At 49.3% G+C, this 21535-nt stretch overlaps 1 protein-coding gene across 2 annotated transcripts in view; it reads left to right on the top strand.

Annotated features, from left to right (window-relative positions):
• Positions 1-21535, top strand: part of NTRK3 (neurotrophic receptor tyrosine kinase 3) — a 589304-nt gene that overhangs the window by 490641 nt on the left and 77128 nt on the right. For both annotated transcript variants that reach the window (XM_060260076.1, XM_060260077.1), the window contains exons 13-14: positions 1904-2034; positions 16265-16437. In XM_060260076.1, the coding sequence (XP_060116059.1) occupies positions 1904-2034; positions 16265-16437 (304 nt within the window). The remainder of the gene's footprint in view (positions 1-1903; positions 2035-16264; positions 16438-21535) is intronic.

Raw genomic sequence — 21535 nt, 5'->3', positions numbered from 1 at the left:
GAGCAGATGACTTTATCTACAAAATCTCCAAATTTTGTAACGTGGTTTTTGTACACCTTGACATATCTTCTGTTTTCTTGAAATCATGCCCTTCCCCTTAGCTGATGGGCATCTTTGCACTGATGACAAGGAAGTTGATTCATTTATTACATCCCCCTTCCTTCTCCCCCTGGGGACCCAAAGTGGCTTATAACATTCTCCCTTTTCCATTTTATGTTGGCACTGGTGCGACTGCATCCAAGGATCTTCTTTTCAAAGGGCAAGAGTCAGCTCATGCACATCAGTCAGACACAGAGCAAAAAAGAATATGGATACACATCAAGCTTGCTGTTGTTTTAATGTGTATAAAAAGTAAAAAGGTAGTCCCCTGTGCAAGCACCAGTCGTTTCCAACTATGGGGTGAAGTTGCTTTCACAATGTTTTCACAGCAGACTTTTAACGGGGTGGTTTGCCATTGCCTTCCCCAGTCATCTACGCTTTACCCCCAGCAAGCTGGGGACTCCTTTGAGCGACCTCGGAAGGATGGAAGGCTGAGTCAACCCTGAGTTGGCTACCTGAACCCAAGCTTTTTCTGGGATCGAACTCAGGTCGTGAGCAGAGCTTAGGACTGCAGTACTGCAGCTTTACCACTCTGCGCCATGGGGCTCTCTTAATGTGCATACCCAGAGTTATATAAGCAGTGGATTACATCCTATCGCTCTACTCAACAAAGTCTGAGGTCTCCCTCCATCCTTAGCAGTTTTCCTTTGACGGAAGTTGCTCTTCCTGTGACAGAAGGAAGTATTACCAAGAGCTGCCTTAATCAGTCCTCTAACTCAGGGGTGGCCAATGGTAGCTCTCCGGATGTTTCTTGCCTACAACTCCCATCAGCCCCAGCCAGCATGGCCAATAGGGCTGATGGGAGTTGTAGGCAAAAAACATCTGGAGAGCTACCGTTGGCCACCCCTGCTCTAACTGCCTTTGAAATCACCCCTCCTGTTTAGCTTGACAACAGCTTTGGAAGGCTGATAGTCACTGACACCGATGGAGTATCGTGGCAAAGAAAGGGACCCTGGCCTCGTCAGACCTCAGAAGCTAAGCAGGGTAAACTCTGACAAGTACTTGGATGGGAGACCTCCTTGAAATACCAGCAGTTGGGAGGCAGCGGCAGGCTTTATTCAGCCAAGTTCCTGAATATCCTCCAGACCCCCAAATGTCACCATGACTTCTAGTGCACACACACACACACTCACACTCATGCACACCCACTCATATAAATACAAAAATATTCAACAAATTAAAAGAAAGGCTTTAAACCCAAGTCTTTCCAGCTGTGATCCAACACTTTAGAAGAAGAAGACTGCAGATTTATACCCCACCCTTCTCTCTGAATCAGAGACTCAGAGCAACTTACAATCTCCTATATCTTCTCCCCCCCACAACAGACCCCCTGTGAGGTGGGTGGGGCTGAGAGGGCTCTCGCAGCAGCTGTCCTTTCAAGGACAACCTCTGCCAGAGCTCTGGCTGACCCAAGGCCATCTCAGCAGGTGCAAGTGGAGGAGTGGGGAATCAAAACCGGTTCTCCCAGATAAAAGTCCACACACTTCACCATTACACCAAACTAGCTCTACACTCAATGAAGTGATTATAAAATGCAAAGCTGATAAAGGTGGACTGGACATTTTTACCAGATAGGATGTCCACAATATGGAGAAATGCTTGACAGATGGCTAGCAAAGCCCCTGCCTCCCTATGATGAATAAGCACTGCAAAGACAGTGGAAAAGGGGGGGAAAAGGTGAGCCATCTTTCTTTATTCAATGAAAATTAATGAGAGAGCCTGTTGTGTGATAGAAATGAATTTTTTTGTTCTCCTTGGCACTCATCCCTGCTTCCCCTCCCCTCCCCCACCCTGCCACCTGCAGATGTGCAGTACATTAAGAGGAGAGACATCATTCTGAAGAGGGAGCTCGGCGAAGGTGCATTTGGGAAGGTGTTCCTGGCGGAGTGCTACAACCTCAGTCCCACCAAGGACAAGATGCTAGTGGCTGTCAAGGTAAATACCAAGGACGTCTGTGCTGAGCACCCAAGGCCGATCATTCCAGGAAGAAGGCACGCCTGAGCACTCTTACCTGGGAGTAAACCCTTCTGCACACAGTGGGACTTATCCCAGAGTCCACTTGAATAGGAGTGCCCTGTCCGTCTGCTTTGCCTCTGCAATTTGGCTTGGGTCAAGCAACATACAAGCTGAAACATGAATGGACTTATGCCACACTAGACCTTTAATCCTGGTCCAGCCATGTCCCCAAACTGATCTTTTACGCTAGAATCATAGACTCATAGAGTTGGTTTCTATGATTCTGTGCCCCACAGCACTGACAATCCCGTTGGACAAATACAGATATTCAGAAACATCAACGTGCACCTTGGATCTGATGCTTAAAAATGTGTGGAATTGATTTTACTGCATATTGTTTTTAATATTCTATGTGGTTTTTAAATGTTGTTAGCTGCCCTGAGCCTGCTGCGGGCGGACAGACAGACAGACAGACAGACAGACAGACAGACAGACAGACAGACAGACAGACAGACAGACAGATAGATAGATAGATAGATAGATAGATAGATAGATAGATAGATAGATAGATAGATAGATAGATAGATAGATAGATAGATAGATAGATAGAGTAGAATGTCAGTATGGGGACAGGGCTGAACCAAGATTAAAGGACTAGTGCAGAATTGGCCTTTTAAATTTAGCTTATTTCTGCTTGTATGACATCTTCTGCAACACCTAGCCCTATCTTCCCTCTATATTATAATGCCCAGAAATTGATCACACAAGAGCTCGCCCAAGCAGCAGTGCATGAGGGGGTATACAATACATTTGATTTAGTGCTAGCAGCTTCTTCAGTGTTCCCACTTGTGCAGGAGCTCTAGCGCAAATGGAAATTACATGTTTGATGCAGACCATTGGGTATTACAATGAGCTGTGGCAAAGCACATGGTTTTGTTTACAGGCATCAATGACATCCATCGCAGTTGTGGTATTTGGTCATTACTTTAAGTAACAAAAGACACATGGGTCACCACAGCCCATCATGTTTCATGTTGAAGGAAAACAAGCAAGAAGAGTCAAGGTGCACATCTGGGTCATTAATTTCTGTCCGTTGTTGATGTGTCCTTATCCCCTGGGGCTGTGGGTTTCTTTTATGACAGTGGCACTCTCTGTGTGGCTCTTTAAAATGCCATAGCTCTCTTAAGTGCCACCTCCATTCTTCTGATTTGGGTTTCTGAGGATTTGCTCTGTAGGCAACAAATAATTTAGAGAAATTTCGTTTTGTTGCAATGAAAGTTTATTGGGTTTTATTTATAGTTATGTAATGTGACGTCACCCCAGAGTCGGAAATGAGTGGTGCTTGCACTGGGGACTGGAAGGCAATGACCAGCCACACTTGAGAGGTTTTTTTTCTCAGCATGACCCCCCTCTGCCTCTCTCTTGCCTTGAAAGCCCCTTGCTTGGGGTCACCATAAGTCGGTTGTGACTTGATGGTGCTTGCATACATAAAATTAATGGATGGATTTAATTTTCCTGGATGTGGGTGTTTGGGGGGTTGGGGCAGGTAGGGCAGTCATTAGCCACATGACTCTTTTGATTGATGTTGTTATGTACCAGTCTGAGAGACTCGAGTAGGGCAACATAGTTTATTGCATGGTACAAACACGAGGTAAGAGAGAGAACACGCGGGCCGGGTCCCGCATATATACAGCTCCGGAACTATTCACCCTGCTGGCCAGTCCAATGCTGGCCAGCCGTATTTCCCGCCACTCGCTGTGATTGGCGGATGACCAGCGCTCTTCGCGGAGGCGTCTGGTTGTCACCTTTGCCTCCGCGGCTTTAGCGGACTAACGCTTTATCGATGGTACGTTATAACGAAATGGTTGCGCTGTCTTGAATGATGGCGTTCTACGAACGCCATACACTACACTCCTCCCCCCTTAGTTAGTAACATAGTCCTGGAGGTAGGCGGGAGGCCGGCGCTCTCGAGTCGAACGTCGTGGGGTGGCTTGCGGAGTCGTGGTGGCTTCGGGCCCCGGTGTCTCCTCGGGAGCCTGAGCATCCGAGGGTTGCGGGCCGAGTTCGGGGGCTTGGTTTGGCCCTGCGGGAGGGGGCAGCGTCATGGATGGCAGCAGGGTTGTAGTAGGCTCTTCGGGTTGGGCTGCCCCCCTTGCTTCTGTGGGTGCTTCGGGTAGGGTCCTGCGGCGCATCTGGTCGATGTGCCGGCGTAGGATCTGGCCCCCCTCAGTGGATACTTCATAGTGACGGGAGCCCACGACCCGTAGCACCCGCCCAGCCACCCATTCGGGTCCCGAGGCGTAGTTGCGGGCGAACACTGGATCCCCGGCAAAGAACCCCCTGGCTGCCTCGCGGACCTCTGGGGACCCTCGTGTGTCAGAGGCTCGGTCGGGGTGCAGTCTGTCTAGCCTTGTGGTGAGCTTGCGCCCCATGAGGAGCTCTGCTGGACTGACCCCTGTGACAGGGTTTGGGATGACCCTGTTGTCAAAGAGGAATGTGGCCAGCCTGTGATCCCAGTCGCCCTGCACGATCCTGCCCAGGGCCTCTTTGGTGGTGCGGACCATCCGCTCGGCTTGGCCGTTGGTGGCGGGGTGAAAGGGGGCCGACCTGATGTGCCTTATGAGGTACCTCTGGAGGAATGCCTGGAACTCTCCCGAGGTGAAGGCGGCCCCGTTGTCCGAGACCAGGGTGTCTGGGATGCCGTGGGTACACAGGACCCGGCGCAGGGCTCGGATGGCGGCTGCTGAGGAGGTGGATGCTACAGGGAGGACCTCTAGCCATTTTGTGTAGGCGTCCACGATTATAAGGAATATCTGCCCCTGGAACGGCCCCACGAAGTCTATGTGGAGCCTGGACCAGGGTTTCCTTGTGGTTTCCCACCTTGTGGCCGGGGCGCTGGGTGGGTCCGGCCGCGATTCCTGGCACGCACTGCATCTCCGGACCCAGTCCTCTATTTCTCCGTCCATTCCCGGCCACCACACATAGCTCCTGGCTAGGGCCTTCATCCTCACAATGCCCGGGTGCGTTTCATGTAGTGATGCAAGGACCCTTTTCTGCAGGGGAGGGGGGACCACCACCCGGCTCCCCCATAGCAGGCACCCCTTGTGGGCCGCGAGTTCCTCCCGCCTCATTTTGTACGGTTTGAACTCTCCCCCCAGGTCCCTCTCTGGCCACCCCCTCACCACCCAGTCGAGCACCCTCGCTAGGGTTTTGTCTTTCCCTGTGGCCTTTGCCACTTCGGCAGCGTGTATGGGCTGGTCAGGGAGTGCCTCTATTGACATCACCTGGTGGGCTGGTGCTGGGTCGGGCCCCGTGTCTGGCAGCGGTAAATGACTGAGTGCATCGGCGTGGCCCATCGCCTTGCCCGCCCTGTGTACCAGTGTGTAGGTGTATGAATTCAGGAATTGGTTCCATCTCAGCACCCTCTGGGACAAGATTTGGGGGGTTTGACGGTCTGGGGCTAGCAGACCCAAGAGAGGCTTGTGGTCGGTCGCTATCGTGAACTTGTGACCGTACAAATAATCGTTACATTTGTGAACCCCTGCTACGATTGCCAGGGCTTCCTTGTCTATTTGAGCGTAATTACGCTCCGCTGACGTTAGGGTGCGGGAATAGTAGGCGACCGGTACCTCCCGGCCGTCCGATAGTTGGTGCCCCAGAACAGCGCCCACCCCGTACGGCGATGCATCGCATGCCAGAATGACCGGAAGGCGCTCGTCGAAGTGGTGAAGCACCGCGTTAGAGACCAGGACATCCTTCACTGCCTGGAACGCAGCGGCTTGCTTCTTCCCCCACACCCAAGGAGCTTTTTTGTCCAGTAACCGGTGTAGGGGTTCCGCGATGGCCGCTTTGTGGGGTATGAACGTGTGATAAAAGTTGAGCACCCCCAGGAAGCTCTGTAGCTCCGCTTTACACGTGGGGGCCGGGGCTTGTACGATGGCCCTGGTTTTCTCCTCGGTCGGGTGGATTCCCTCTGCGTCCACGGCGAATCCTAGGAACTCCACCCGCGGTACCCCCAGCAAACACTTCTCCCTCTTCACCTTAAGTCCAGCGGTTTGGAAACGACGGAGCACCTCCCTGAGACGGTTGCTGAACTCCTCAGGGTTCGGGGCGGCGATTAAAACGTCGTCGAAAAATGGCTGGACTCCTGGGATCCCTTTGAGGAGAGCGTCCATTATACTCTGGAAGATCCCCGGAGCTACGCTGACCCCAAACTGTAGCCGGTTCACCTTGAACGCCCCCCTATGGGTCACAATCGTCTGTGCCTCGGCCGTTTTGGAGTCCACCGGAAGCTGCTGGTAGGCTTGTGCCAAGTCCAGCTTCCCGAAAATTTTGGACCCCGCAAGGGCGGCCAGGACGTGGCTGACAACCGGCACTGGGTAGGGATTATCCTGGAGCGCCTTGTTGATTGTGCACTTGTAGTCGGCACAAATCCTTACGTCCCCATTCGGTTTGACCGGAGTCACTATGGGGGTTTCCCACATGGCGTAATCAACCGGCTCTAGGACCCCTTGTGCTACTAGGCGGTCCAGCTCAGCCTCGATTTTTGGTTTTAGGGCGAAGGGGACTCTCCTTGCCTTAAGCCGAGTTGGTCTGACCGTAGGGTCGAGCGGCAGGGAGATGGCCGGGCCCTTGTAGCTACCCAACGACCCGTCAAAAACCTCTGGGAATTCTCGGCACACCTCCCCGAACCCACCGGCTATGGCCGTTTGTGACACCTCAACTCTGATTCCTAAGGGCCCGAACCACGTGAGGCCCAACAGGGTCGCCAGTGGTCGCTTGACTACCAGGATATCTAGCGGGCCTCTGAAGGACCCTCGCTCCACGTGCACCCTCGCCCACCCCGCGATCTGGACCGGGTTTTTCTGAAAGTCCCGCAGTACAAAGTCGGCCGGCCGCAGCAGTCCTCTGTAGCCGGGGTGTAACTGCCTCAGGGTCTCCTCCGCAATTATGGAGATGGAGGAGCCTGAGTCCACCTCCATGAGGCAGGGGGCCCCCTCTATGCGGACCGACACCTTAATCTTGTTGGGGGTGGCCAGGGGCAGGTTCAGTACCTGTAGCGTGGTGGAGGCCGTGGAGTGGAACTCGGCGGCCTCGTGGTGCGTGGTTGGCCGCGGGCGGTGGGACTTGGCTCGGCAAGCCCGCGCTATGTGACCGGTCTTCCCGCAGCTCCTGCAGTCCCAGGTCCTGTACTTGCAGTCCCGCCGGTCGTGGGGGTCGCCGCAACTGGCGCAGTTCGCTCCTTCGTTGTTGCGTTGGTTCGATCTTTCGTTCGCCCGGGGCCGCTGTGGGGCTCGGGAGGCTGGTCTTGCAGAGCGGTGCAGCTGGAGCGCTTCTCCTTCGTCCTGGTGATGGGGGTCCAGCTCCTCGTGGTGGACGGCTTCCGACTTGGCCCTGGAGAACGTCCGGGAGGCGCGCTCGAAGGCCACGGCCTCGCTGAAGGCGCCCTGAAGCGTGAGCTCTTCCTTTGCGAAGAGCTTTTGCTGGAGTCTCTCGTCGCGGAGGCCCCAAGCGAACCGGTCGGCCAAGGTCTCTTCCAAATTCGGGAAGTTGCAGCTTCCGGCGATCTGGCGCAGGGCGGCCAGGTAGTCTGCAGCGGATTCTCCCTGGGCCTGGTCCCTCTTGTGGAAGAGGAACCGTCGGGCCACCCGCGACAGCTGCGGCAGGAAATGGCCCGTGAGGAGGCGGACGACCTCCGTGTACGTTTTCTCCGTGAGGCGGGCGGGCGCCGAGAGACCCTTTGCGATCTCGAAGGTGGCGGCCCCGCAGACGCTCAGGAGCACGTCCCGCTTCATGCCGTCCTCGGTTACTCGATTCGCCCTCAGGTAGCAATCAACTCTCTCCGAATAGGATTCCCATCCCTCGGGATTCGTGTGGTCGAAAGCTTCGATGTGACCGGTGTTCCTGCTGGGACTGGCCATGGCGGCGGTCGTTGCGAAGTAGCGATTCAGCGATGAAGCGACGGGTTGCCCGTGAGTCTCCTTCGTAGCCCTTGCCGAAGGACTAAGATCCCACCTTCGTCGCCACTGTTATGTACCAGTCTGAGAGACTCGAGTAGGGCAACATAGTTTATTGCATGGTACAAACACGAGGTAAGAGAGAGAACACGCGGGCCGGGTCCCGCATATATACAGCTCCGGAACTATTCACCCTGCTGGCCAGTCCAATGCTGGCCAGCCGTATTTCCCGCCACTCGCTGTGATTGGCGGATGACCAGCGCTCTTCGCGGAGGCGTCTGGTTGTCACCTTTGCCTCCGCGGTTGTCACCTTTGCCTCCGCGGCTTTAGCGGACTAACGCTTTATCGATGGTACGTTATAACGAAATGGTTGCGCTGTCTTGACATCTACAGATGTCAATTGCAAGTGGATTTCTGTGAGCCACGGAGTGAGTACCACTGTTTACAATCTCTGATTCTACTGACATTCACCACTAATGTTCAAGGAGAGCCAGTTTGGTGTAGTGGTTAAGTGTGTGGACTCTTATCTGGGAGAACCAGGTTTGATTCCCCACTCCTCCACTTGTACCTGCTGAGATGGCCTTGGGTCAGCCATAGCTCTGGCAGAGGTTGTCCTTGAAAGGGCAGCTGCTGTGGGAGCCCTCTCCAGCCCCACCCACCTCACAGGGTGTCTGTTGTGGGGGAGGAAGGTAAAGGAGATTGTGAGCCGATCTGAGACTCTTCGGAGTGGAGGGCGGGATATAAATCCAATATCATTATCATCATTATCATTAAGTGCATACATTGAATGGGGTGAAACTGGATGCCAAAGATAAAAATGGCACCAAATAAACCCTTACAGCTTTGAGAAACAAGATGGGGATTTTAATTTATTCGTTGGTATTTCTTAATCCCACCTTTCCTCCCAGAAGCCCATGATGGTATGCATAGTTAATTCTCCCTCATTTTTCCCCTCACTCCAACCCTATGAAGTAGGTTAGTCTTAGCAGAAGCGGCAGGTCCAGGCTCTCTCAATAAACGGGGATTTGAACCCTCGTTTCACCAGTCCTAGTCTAGCCCCTTTAACCACCACCCCACACTGGCTCTTGGGAGGAGCAGAATTCCAAAGTGGAGTCAGAGTTCAAAAGAACAGCAGGGACAAGAACGCGTTTGCAGCGGAACTCAGCAGCGCCAGGAAGGGGCTCTTTGATAACAAAACGAGGAAGGTTTTCCTGGATCAGTGAAGAGAGGAGGGCAGATGAGATCAGAAGGAAGAGGGAGGAGAACTATAGTCCTCGTGAGGTATCACATCAACATCATGAAGATATTAAATACCTAAAAGTAACTAAGTGCCCGAAGATGAGGATGAATGCTTTGCCATCTGCACGGTGTACTGCCATCCATCTAAATATCTTCGGTCAGGCAATCCCCCAAGGATGGGGAATTAAAATGAAATTATACACTGTCTTGCATGGGTGTACGACAGCAAGATAAGGCCAGTGTTCTGATATTTGTGGAATAAAATCTGCCTGATTTATGAAGACATGCGCCATCACATGTAGTTCTACCAAATTGAACGGTGCAACACAGCAAAGAACTGAGAGTTGACAGAACTTGATTTCCCTTCAAAGTCAAAGTCTAAATCAAGACAGACTTCTGAAGACGTGTCAAATAATATGGATTCAATTTGAATTCAGTTTTCTGCTTTCCATTCCAGTTTTATTCATGTGATACTTTGGAGGACAGTCGAAGATGTACTTTTAAAAAAAAAATCTGTCCCATTATTTGATCCAAAGAGATCCTCAAGATAGCTCATGTGATGCAACCAGATGCAATGGAATCTGTTGAAAACAAATTAATCAGAAATAGACCAGTAAGCAAACACACACACACACACCAAGTTAACCATAACCACACTTAGCCATCCCTATGGAAGTCTTTATGCACATCTGCACCAGTCTCCTGTGTACCAAAAGGAAGACCACAGTGGATTTCTATAGACAGAAAACTCCACAGTATTGGAGTCACCACCACCAAGGCCCTAATTCTTGCAATCACCCGTTTACAGGTGGGGTCAGTGTCTCACACTCTCACATTTCCTTGTTTGAGTCCAGAACAGCCCTATGGAGTTGGACTTGAAAGAAGAGGGGGTTTCTTTCAACATGACACTCCTCCTGCCTTCCAGCCTTCCTCCATGAAGGTCTGTCATTTCCTCATAGGCCTGTCTCCTCCCTCTTATAAAGATATCCTCCGAACCTGCACAGGCTGGATAGGCTGCTGTGGCTCTTCCCAGGGGTGGGCCTCCTCCCTCCTGGACAAGTGACTCCTGCAGGACCTGCCTCCTAAGTGCCAGCAACTGCTGCATCTGGTTGGAGAGAGTCAGTTTGGTGTGGTGGTGAAGTGCGCAGACTCTTATCTGGAGAACCGGGTTTGATTCCCCACTCCTCCACTTGCACCTGCTGGAATGGCCTTGGGTCAGCCAGAGCTTTCGCAGGAGTTGTCCTTGAAAGGGCAGCTGCTGTCAGAGCTCTCTTAGTCCCACCCACCTCACAGGGTGGCTGTTGTGGGGGGAGAAAATAGAGAAGATTGTGAGCCGCTCTGAGTCTCTGATTCAGAGAGAAGGGTGGGGTATAAATCCGCAGCCGTCTTCTTCTTAGACAGGTTGGCCATTACACGCAGCCTCAAGGCATGTTTCCAGCTCAGCCAATTGCCTGGCTGCTGGTGATCAACACCTGGTGCTCTCTGCCTGACTCTGCCTTTGGCGGTGGGGGGGGGGGGAGGGAGGGGGGAGCTGTCATGGAACTGTTAGAATTTGCTCTCCCATCCAGCCCCCAGGGAAGTTCTAGAGGCAGCCACTGATCTGGAGCAGCTGACAATTGGCTCAGCCATCTCCACTGCCTCCCACCACCACCCTTCAAGCCTTGGTAGCCTGGGACACTTGAAGCTGCCTCTCATGTGGTGTAGTGCAGGGGTGGCCAAGGGTAGCTCTCCAGATGTTTTTTTGCCTACAACTCCCATCAGCTCCAGCCAGCATGGCTAATGGCTGGGGCTGATGGGAGTTGTAGGCAAAAAACATTTGGGGAGCTACCATTGGCCACCCCTGGTGTAGTGGGTAGAACATTCAGCTACAGCCACACCCCTTTGGCTGCTGATTGTCGTGGACCAGCCAAGCCCAGCAGAGCAAAGGGATGCTGAAGACTCCTCTGAGGATGACTCAGCTAGCAGACCTGACCCCAACCCACAGCTAGCGGCAGAAGCACTGCAGGAGGAGGCGGTCTCTGAGGAGGAGATTTGCCCTGACCTAGCCCTGCCTCCCATTTGGATTAAAAGTGCAGGATCACATGAGCACATCTGCCCTCCGAGCTGCACCCATGCTCGCCCCGTCTCCAGACAACTCCTATCCACATCAAAAAGCTACCTGGATTTTCCCAGTAGCATCCCCCTGAATCAGATGTAGGTCACATAATCAGCTGCTGTCTGAATGCCCTAGGGCAGGGGTGGCCAACGGTAGCTCTCCAGATGTTTTTTTGCCTACAACTCCCATCATCCCCAGCCATTGGCCATGCTGGCTGGGGATGATGGGAGTTATAGGCAAAAAAATATCTGGAGAGCTACCGTTGGCCACCCTTGCCCTAGGGCGACTCATAAGCGGAAGAGCTGTGTGATCGCACCAAGCCGTTTCCGACAAGGTTGGTTCCCCCCTCCCCCCAAACCACTCTTGAGGTGCACTTGTGCGCTTCTCTGGTTGAGTGCACACACGGGTCATAGGAACATATGTAGCTGCCTTGTACTGAATCAGACCCTCGGTCCATCAATGTCAGTATTGTCTACTCAGACTGGCAGCAGCTCTCCTGGGTCTCAAGCTGAGGTTTTTCATGCTTATTATGCCTGGACCCTTTTTAGTTGGAGATCCCGGGGTCCCACCTTCCCAAGCAGATGCTCTACCACTGAGCCACCATCCCTCCCCTGCTCTCCTGGGTCTCAAGCTGAGGTTTTTCACGCTTATTTGCCTGGACCTTTTTTAGTTGGCAATGCTGAGAGCCACTGTCCGTCACCTGACAGGCAGCGGCTCTCCAGAGTCTCAAGCTGAAGTTTTTCTCGCCTATTTGCCTGGACCCTTTTTAGTTGGAGATGCTGGGGATTGAACCTGGGACCTTCTGCTTACCAAGCAGATGCTCTACCATTGAGCCACCGTCCATGGTTGAGCTGGGCTAGCAGTGTGAACAGGCAACCACTGACGGTTGCCAGGATCCTGCTGTCCGATAGCCCAGAAACGGTTCAAACTGAAGTGGATTTTTTTTTTGCAACAGGATAAAATCGGGCCAATTTCACAGCATGAAACCAGCCATAGATCCTCAGCCAAGAACTAGCCAACTGGCCCCTCAGCCCCCCAGCCCTGAGTGGGCAACAGAGAACCAGTTGCTGGTCAGAACCTCGGGAACACCATAGGAGGAAGATGAGGAGAGAACTTCAACACAGAAGGTGCCATGTCCACCTGCCAGCCACAGCACTGGCCCAGCACCAAGATTTTGGATTTATATCCCGCCCTATACTCTGAATCCCCTCTACCTTCCCCCCTCCCACAACAAACACCCTGTGAGGTGGGTGGGGCTGAGAGTGCTTTTACAGCCGCCACCCTTTCAAGGACAGCTTCTATGAAAGCTCTGGCTGACCCAAGGCCATCTCAGCAGGTGCAAGTGGAGGAGTGGGGAATCAAACCTGGTTGGGAATCAACCCTGAAGAGGAGTGCCTGCAGGAGCAGGACCGAGGCAGCTGGCATGTGCATGATGCAATACAAACTGCTGAGCAGTGTGGGGCTTGAAAGCAACAGAGGAGGGAGTGGCTGTGTGGAAGCAGCTCATCTGTTTGCTACTGACCTTGCTGCCTCTGCTCTGGTGCTCTTGCCTTCAGATTGTCCTTCAGATTTGTCTACTTGTGCCTCAACCTTGGAACTAGATTTTGATGAACATATGAAGCTGCCTTATACTGAATCAGACCCTGGGTCCATCAAGTCAGTACTGACTACTCAGACCGGCAGCTGCTCTCCAGGGTCTCAAGCTGAGGTTTTTCACGCCTACTTACCTGGACCCTTCTTAGTTGGAGATGCCAGAGATTGAACCTGGGACCTTCTGCTTACCAAGCAGATGCTCTACCACTGAGCCACCGTCCCTCCTGTAAAATGGTGATGCAAGATGAAACCCCGGGGCAGATAGTGAGAAATCGGAAGGACTCCGTGTTGAAAAGAGAAACATCAGAGCGGTGTAGAGTGAATGGGAAATCGACCTCCATACTGTCTATTCAGACTGGCAGCAGCTCTCCAAGGTCTCAAGCTGAGGTTTGTTTTTTTTTACACCTACTTGCCTGGATCCTTTTTAGTTGGAGATGCTGGGAATTGAACCTGGGACCTTCTGCTTACTAAACAGATGTTCTACCACTGAGCCACCGTCCCTCCCCCTAAATGCCTCGTCTTGGAATTGCTCTACAAGAACTGAGGCCTGGAGACTGCATCTGTTTACCTGCTCAGAGGATACTAGCTAGCTGGACGCTGATGAATTTATAACAAATCATTTTAACTAGGGTTACCAACCTCAAGGTGGGGGCTGGAGTTCTCCTGGAATTGCATCCAATTGCCAGGCTACAGAGATCAGTTCTGCAAGAGGAAGTGGCATCTTTGGAGGGCAGAGTCTACGGTTTATACCATAGAGTCTGCATGAAATGGAAATCCTAGAGTGACATCACATCCCAGACTGAGCTTGTTCCCCAGGGGCTGTCCCCAAATCTCCAGGAATTTCTCTAGCTGGCGTTGGCAACCCCAATTGTGCCTGCTGTGGCTTGTCCCCACAGAAAAATACAATTTCAAATTATTGCTACCATGTAACAATGGCACAATATCCAATGGTGTGTGGATGTCACCTTTGACTAGGGAGGAATAGTTCTCGGTTCAAGCCCAAGGTCACCCAGTGAACTTCATGGCCACACGGAGATTTCAGCTCAGACCTTCTAGTTTAACACTGTACATTCTGTACCACTCTGAATCTCATCAGTATATTCAGAGACTGTTGGCTGAATATTTGACATCGGAATTCAGACACAAAATGCGTGGCTCAAATTCCACACCAGCTTTTGTTCAAAGCCCAGTCTTCACAAGGAAACAGGGTATAATATGCTTTCCACTTCATTAAAAAAAAATCCTATCAAGTAATAATCCTGTGCATGCAATTGAGAAAATTACCCAATCACAGCAAACCCACAGAGTGTTTGAGAAGGCAGTTTCAATAAAGGTACCAATTTTACTCCCGGCTTCTCTGGAAAGTGTTTTAAACCACAGGGAATGAAAAAGGGATTAAAAAAAAATTATGAGGTGCAGACACTTCACTGGCTCCGCCCCTTTCATAGAGCCCACAACTGCCGCCACAACAAAATATATCAGCTGCAGTCCAGTAAATACCGCTTTAGAATACAGGCAACCAAGTCAGCTCTTCCCAAATAGAAGTCAGGGCTGGTTTTGGAGGGTTGTAATAATGAGAAATGGAGACTTTTGCCCTTGAGTTCACAGGGTTCGGGTCCTGACCCGACTAGAAATAAGTGGAAGCTATTACCCTTTGTGGATTGTTTGCTGCTCCATCAGAAATGAGTTGAGGGAAATCTCACTGCAGTACAGTGTGAGTAAGATGTCCTCAGAAGCATTTTCATGATTGTCAGTTGTTTGGCATCATCTGTCTTGATACCCTGAAATGAACTGAGCGCACTTATCTCGAACCTTCTTTATTTATCAGAACACTCATATCTGGATTTCTGGGCCCCAGAGGCTTCTGCTGCTTGTAATCATTGTGTTAGTTGAATTAAGAAGCTGGTTCAGCACCATAGTGAAGATTCAGTTCAGCAGAGGAAAGAGGCATCATGGTGTCGGAGTCACAGTCTGGGGGATCCAGGTTCAAATCCTCACACTGCCATGGAAGATTGCTGGATGATTCTCTGTCAGCCTAACCTACCTTCTGCAGGGCCTGTAAGGCAGAGATGTTCCGACAGGCTTTTAGTGGGGGACAGCCATGTTTTATTATCTGGCTGGCACCTCCATTCCTACCCCCCAGACTTACTCTGTATGTCTTCTCCGCCCCCACCCCCCCAAGTAGGACACTCTGCTAATACAGGATAGAGAAAGAAATGACCTATAGGGCACCATCTGAATCTTATAATTTTAACTAAGTTTTACGCAGTTTGATGTTGTTATGCTGTATATTATTGTATGATTATTTAACCTGAGCTGGGATGGGTTATATTATTATTATCCGCCTGACAGGATTGCTGTGAGGGTAAAGTGGGGAATATTTTGTGTCTCCATTGGGGAGAAAAAAACCCAGGGTATAAATATTAAATAAATTAATTTTTTTTTTTATTTACACTGAGTACTATCCTACCAAGCAGTGATGAACTTTTAGCCTATATGTGTTCAGGTGTGTGTAGAGGTGTGTAGAGAAGCAGAAGTAGTTTCCCGTTGCCTTCCTCTGTAGAGTCTTCCTTGGTGGTCTCTCTTCCAAGCACCAATCCTGCTTCTAAGATCTGATGAGATCAGCCTTTGCCCTGCCACCATCTCTCCCAGCATCCCTTCTTAGCTACACAGAGAACTGGGAAAGCAGAGTAACAGGGACATTGTTTTGCCTGCTTGGCAAGGCATTACAGATGACCGACCTACCTCTGCATACCAGGATAAATTAGTCATATAGCCCAGGGTAACCTGATCTGTCATATATCAGGAGCTAAGCAGGGTTGGCCCTGATTAGTATTTGGATGGGTGACCACCAAAGAAGTCTAGGGTTACTGCACAGAGTCAGGCAATGGCAAACCATCTCTGTTCATCTCTTGCCTTAAAAACCCCATGAGGGGTTCCCATAAGTTGACTGCAACCTGACAGCATTTTACACACCGAAATGGTCATCTGCATCCACCACCAAGTTGTGGGTATAGGGCAGGGGTACACTGGGTGGTAATCAGGGGTCATTTTGTAGAAAAATAAGTGGTAGAGCTCATCCACAGATTGTTATGTAGCTGCACCTACGATTCAATGGACAAGGTGGGGAGGAGGAGGGGGAACCCTCAGAAAGGTTCAGGAGCTGTGCTCCTGTGAGCTCCTGCTGGATTCAAGGCCTGGTAATAATGAAGACATAGGTTAGGGGAGGGGAGAAGGAAATTGGTTTTCTGGACATCTGGAAAAGAAAATGGCTGTCTCTGTCCCAATTTTTTTTAGTGTGTTCTCCTCATTGTCTTCCTTTCAGGCTTTGAAGGACCCAACTCTGGCTGCCCGGAAGGATTTCCAGAGAGAGGCAGAACTTCTCACCAACCTGCAGCATGACCACATTGTAAAGTTCTACGGTGTCTGTGGCGACGGAGACCCTCTCATCATGGTCTTTGAATACATGAAACATGGGGACCTGAATAAGTTCTTGAGGTAAATCTGAACCTGTAGTTAGAATGCAGGAAAGAAAGAGTGACCAGCAGAGAGAGCAGAAAGAACTTTGCTAGCAGTTCATGCACAGATGACGTATTGATTGTCCAAGACAAAGGAGAAGAGTGTGCTGAGACCCAGTTTGGTGTAGTCATGGTTAAGTGCATGGACTCTTATCTGGGAGAACCAGGTTTGATTCCCCACTCTTCCACATGCAGCTGCTGATGTGGCCTTGAGTCAGTCACAAATTCTCACAGAGCTGTTCCTCTCAAGAGCAGTTTCTGTCAGAGCCCTCTTAGCTCCACCTGCCTCACAGGATGTCTGTTATGAAGAGGGGAAGAGAAAGGAAATTGTAAGCCGCTCTGATACTTCTTCAGGTAGTGAAGGGTGGAGTATAAATCCAATCTCCTCCTCCTCCTCCTCCTCCTCCTCTTCTTCTTCTTCTTCTTCTTCTTCTTCTTCTTCTTCTTCTTCTTCTTCTTCTTCTTCTTCTTCTTCTTCTCCTTCTCCTTCTCCTCCTCCTCCTCTTCTTCTTCTTCTTCTTCTTCTTCTTCTTCTTCTTCTCCTTCTCCTTCTCCTTCTCCTTCTCCTTCTCCTTCTCCTTCTCCTTCTTCTTCTTCCCCCACTTGACCTGTGCTGGGTCTACCTCTTCCATGTGTTTGCTATACCTACATATTTAGAAACTGTATCAACATAGGCTCCCTACCCATGATGAGGATTGATATTCAGAATATGGGAGAGCCACTTTGGTGTAGTGGTTAAGTGCATGGACTCTTATCTGGGAGAACCGGGTTTGATTCACCACTCCTCCACTTGCACCTGTCATAGCTCTGGCAGAGGTTGTCCTTGAAAGGGCAGCTGCTGTGAGAGCCCTCTCCAGCCCCACCCACCTCACAGGGTGTCTGTTGTGGGGGAGGAAGCTAAAGGAGATTGTGATCCGCTCTGAGACTCTTCAGAGTGGAGGGCAGGATATAAATCCAATATCATCTTCTTCAAAGATGGAGAGAGAGCCTCTGTGCATGCAGCTTAGAAGCATGGAGCTGCTGCATGCCTCCGTTTGGGTGAACATGTATAGGAGAGGGTGGGGCTAGCATGATTGGTCCTGTTTTCCACTTTATGCTCATTTCCTCATCCGAAAAATATGCTATGTGTGCAGGGCTAGACTCCTACATCTTCTTATTCAGGTCAAAGGACTAAAAAAATTACCAACAATCAAAGACCATTCAGAAGCATACGCAAGACAATTCCAGTCCAGTTTGTCTTGTGGGACTTTTTTATGTGACAAATCCAGAGATCAAGATTCAGTAGCATCCACTTAAGATTTTAAATGGGACTAAGTGTCATGTTTCCCTGGTCTGGATGGCCCAGGCTAGCTCAGTTGCATCCATTCTTGGAAGCTAAGCAGGGTTAGCCTTGGTTAGTACTTGGATGGGAGACCACCAAGGAAGTCCATGTCTGCTATACAGAGGCAGGCAATGGCAAACCACCTCTGAGCATCTCTTGCCTTGAAAGCCCCATGGAGGATTGCCATAAGTCATTGAAACTTGATGGCACTTTCCACAACCAAGCTGATCCCTGATTCAAGCCCAGGCTCAACAATATAGAGAGCCGGTTTGGTGTAGTAAGTGTGCGAACTCTTATCTGGGAAAACTGGGTTTGATTCCCCGCTCCTCCACTTGCAGCTGCTGGGATGGCCTTGGGTCAACCATAGCTCTGGCAGAGTTGTCCTTGAAAGGGCAGCTGCTGTGAGAGCCCTCTCCAGCCCCATCCACCTCACAGGGTGTCTGTTGTGGGGGGAGAAGATAAAGGAGATTGGAAGCCCTCTGAGACTCTCAATTCATAGAGAAGGTGGGGTATAAATGTACGGTCTTCTTCTTCTTCCTGATTGGTTAAATTACCAAGCAATTTCCAAGCAGTTCTTTCCTCCTTATTTTTGACTGGCGCTGAGCAGCCCAAGCAATAGTGTGAAGTTGCATTTGGCATTATTCTCCAGCGAGGTTGAAATCGAGCTTTTAACGTTTCCAGCAGCCGTGGAATGGTGGCGTCACAGCATGGAGTAATGACTGGTTTTTATTTCCTGGTATTTAGAAAATTGGGCTCTTGTTGTTGCTGTGTTTCCTTTCCTCCCACCCCCCCATTGTGATTCTTAAATGGGAGCACAATTGTGTTAACAAATGCAGGCACTGGCACACACCAGTCTTGGATCTGAGTCTGCAACTTTGGCGAGATTCCCCTGCTGGGGAAGCTGAAGTTCAACTGGAGAAAAAAATAAAACCCTTTCCATGGGCTTCATTTACTTTATTTGGCATCCAGAAGGCCGGAGAATTTGGGAAGTGTCCAAAAGATCAGACTTTACCTTCTTATTGGCAAAAACAGGCATTTTGGAACCCACCCCAAAAACTGCTATGTTTTGGGTTGTGGAGGTATTAAGAGCAACGTGAAGAGTTAAAGCCTTTCATGTTGCTTTCTTTGTTTCAGTTCCCAAACTCTATAAGCTTGATTTGGGTCGGGGCGACTTTGAGAGATTAAATGCATTTCTCAAGTAATTCTGACAAGCTAGCCAAAAGCCCAGAGCTTTGTTCCAGTAGATTTAACAAAGGAATATTGGCATATTTCCCCTCCCCACATCCAAGGTCAAAGAGGCAGTGGCCTTTCACTACTGCTGGGGGCTTTTCAGTTTTCCCTCTGCGCAGATTCTTCCATCTAGTGAAAGCAAGATATCTACTGGCTGAGAGCATCTTCTGAGCTGTTGATGGCGCTCAGCCACTGGTGAGGATCCCACATCAGCTTCTGAATGTATCTGTAAAGGGCCCGAAACAGTTAGTCAATTGATCAATTGGATTAATTGATGAAGGGATATTTTGATCAACTAACAAGGCACCTCTTCACTGATCAGGCAGCATATTTAAGTGCTTTAATACATTTCATTATAAGAGCTTTAATTATAAGGCAGCAAGTTCCCTCTTCAGTGGAAGAAGAGCTGCAATACCTCTTCCAAGACGATGCCTATGAATGCAAGTAAATATACGAAGTGTAGAGAGAATGTGCTTTGTTGGGAAAGGTTTAGTGAACTGTGCAGCTGCATTAAAAATAATAATAGCAAGAAGCATTGCAAACTGCAAATTCCCTTTCAGAAGAAGCATTCCTTCTTAAGAGGGAGAAAAGTCGGGATGCCTCTTCTTAAAGAAAGAGGAATGCTCTTTTATTTAGAGCTGTTGTTTTTGTCTTGCATTTTAACTGGGGAGATTAATTTATGAAGACCTAATACGTCAGTTTAAAATCCGTTCAGTATTGGAACTAATGGCTTCTTGGAGGCCTAAAGACTAATATTGTCACCTAATGGAAGAATACAATAGTCAACTAAGATGTTTTCAGGCAAGCCACAAACAAATGCCTCTATGTGCCTGAAACAGCCATTGGTTCCAACAGCTGAATCTCAGGAGTCCTATTGTTAGACCTTTCCCTGCTCCTTTTGTTCAGCAAAAATGAGAAACTCTCCACCCACTTACCCCTGATAGCACCCAACTTTTTCTTGTTCAATCAGAGTGGAAGATGAACATTCTTTGGAAGTGTTCTGAATGCCTTGTTGCCCCCTCTTGGACTCAGTTGCTTTTCCCTATTTCTCTTCTTCCTGTTACATCCTAGTGTTAGCGTCCCAATAATATTTATATCAGGTAGTCAAAAACCCTAAACGCATTTGCTTTGTTGTAAGAGTTGAGCTGTATGGTCAGCAGAATTGGATGCAACAGCATTTATTAGGAGACAGATAGAGAGCAGTGTATTTGATGGTTGTCCCATGCATACATGTAGAAAATGTGCTAATCAAGGGGGACTTTGGTCTGCCCTCTTTTGCTTTAGATAGGAAATCTTTACCTTGGCCACATTTTGCCTGCAATGCACATTCTCTAATAATGAGAAGAAGAGAATGGGACAAGAGCCCAAAATAATTACATTATAGTCAATTAATTGTTATTTATTAATTACGTTATCGGTTTAACTACAATAATCTGGGATGCTTTTAGAAGATTCTTAACTAAACCACATCCCTGAACTTGCTGAATTGTTAATGATCCCAAATAGACATCTCTTCATTTTGGATGACCAGTAACAGAGCAGGGAAAGGGGGGCGGGGTCACCTACTGCTCAATCTGATTATCCTACCATATCCAGCTTCTTGGTCTCTGTAACTGCCATTGAAGGATGTTTCTGAATTCCTCACTTCTCTCTGACAAATGCCAACCTGATTTGAGTTGCCCATGAACAGACAGAACAGAAGTGGGGGAGCTATAGGTCAGTAGTAGTAGAGCATCTGATTTGTTTTCAGGTGATCTCCAGTTCAATTGCTGCCACTGCCAGTCAGAGTGGATAATATTTATTTTTTTTAATTGCTTTACATTTCTATCCCACCCTTCTCGAAACTGCCCTTGATAGACCAGCAGTCAGGCTCAGTATAAGGTGGCTTGTTGTGTCCACATGCAGATTGTTTTCACCCGTTTTCCATTGGTGCGTTTTGGACTTGAGATGGACAAATTTTACTTTGGATCTTCCTTTGGATACAAGTTATCATTTAGGAAGTACAGTCTGTAGTGTGTATCAAATATGTATGAAATGTACAAAATGTTCATTAAGTGCACTTCTGTGAACACCAAATTTGTAGAAATTCAGTGGCTTGTCAGAAGGTTATGGAAGACAATAGAAACCAAAACACTAAAAACTTAGTGTCAAGGATGGAACAACATGGTTGACAATTTGGCCAAGTCTACTGGAGTTCTGTTTGTGAGCCAAAGATGACTAATTAGAAGGAAGTCTAGACCACTGAGGAGATGCTTCATTAGGAAGAATAATAACTGTTATATTTTGTTCAGGATAGAAATATTTCAAAATGGAGCATAATTCTAGAATACAGCCCGATGGCTACATGGTCCCAACTTCTAAATTGATATGGGGAAGAAAGTGAAATAGAAAGGACTTACTTTCCCCACACAAAAGCACCGTTTTTAACAACCCCCCCCCCCCTAGTTTTTAAATCGTATTGGTTGTTTTGTTTTCAAACTGTGCCTCTGCACACTTCTCAAAGAAAACACTTTTAGCAATAAAGATG

Source organism: Heteronotia binoei, chromosome 19, assembly GCF_032191835.1.
Source record: "Heteronotia binoei isolate CCM8104 ecotype False Entrance Well chromosome 19, APGP_CSIRO_Hbin_v1, whole genome shotgun sequence".
NCBI lineage: Eukaryota > Metazoa > Chordata > Lepidosauria > Squamata > Gekkonidae > Heteronotia > Heteronotia binoei.
The sequence above is the reverse complement of the archived record's forward strand: the minus strand, read 5'-3'. Positions and strand labels throughout refer to the sequence as shown.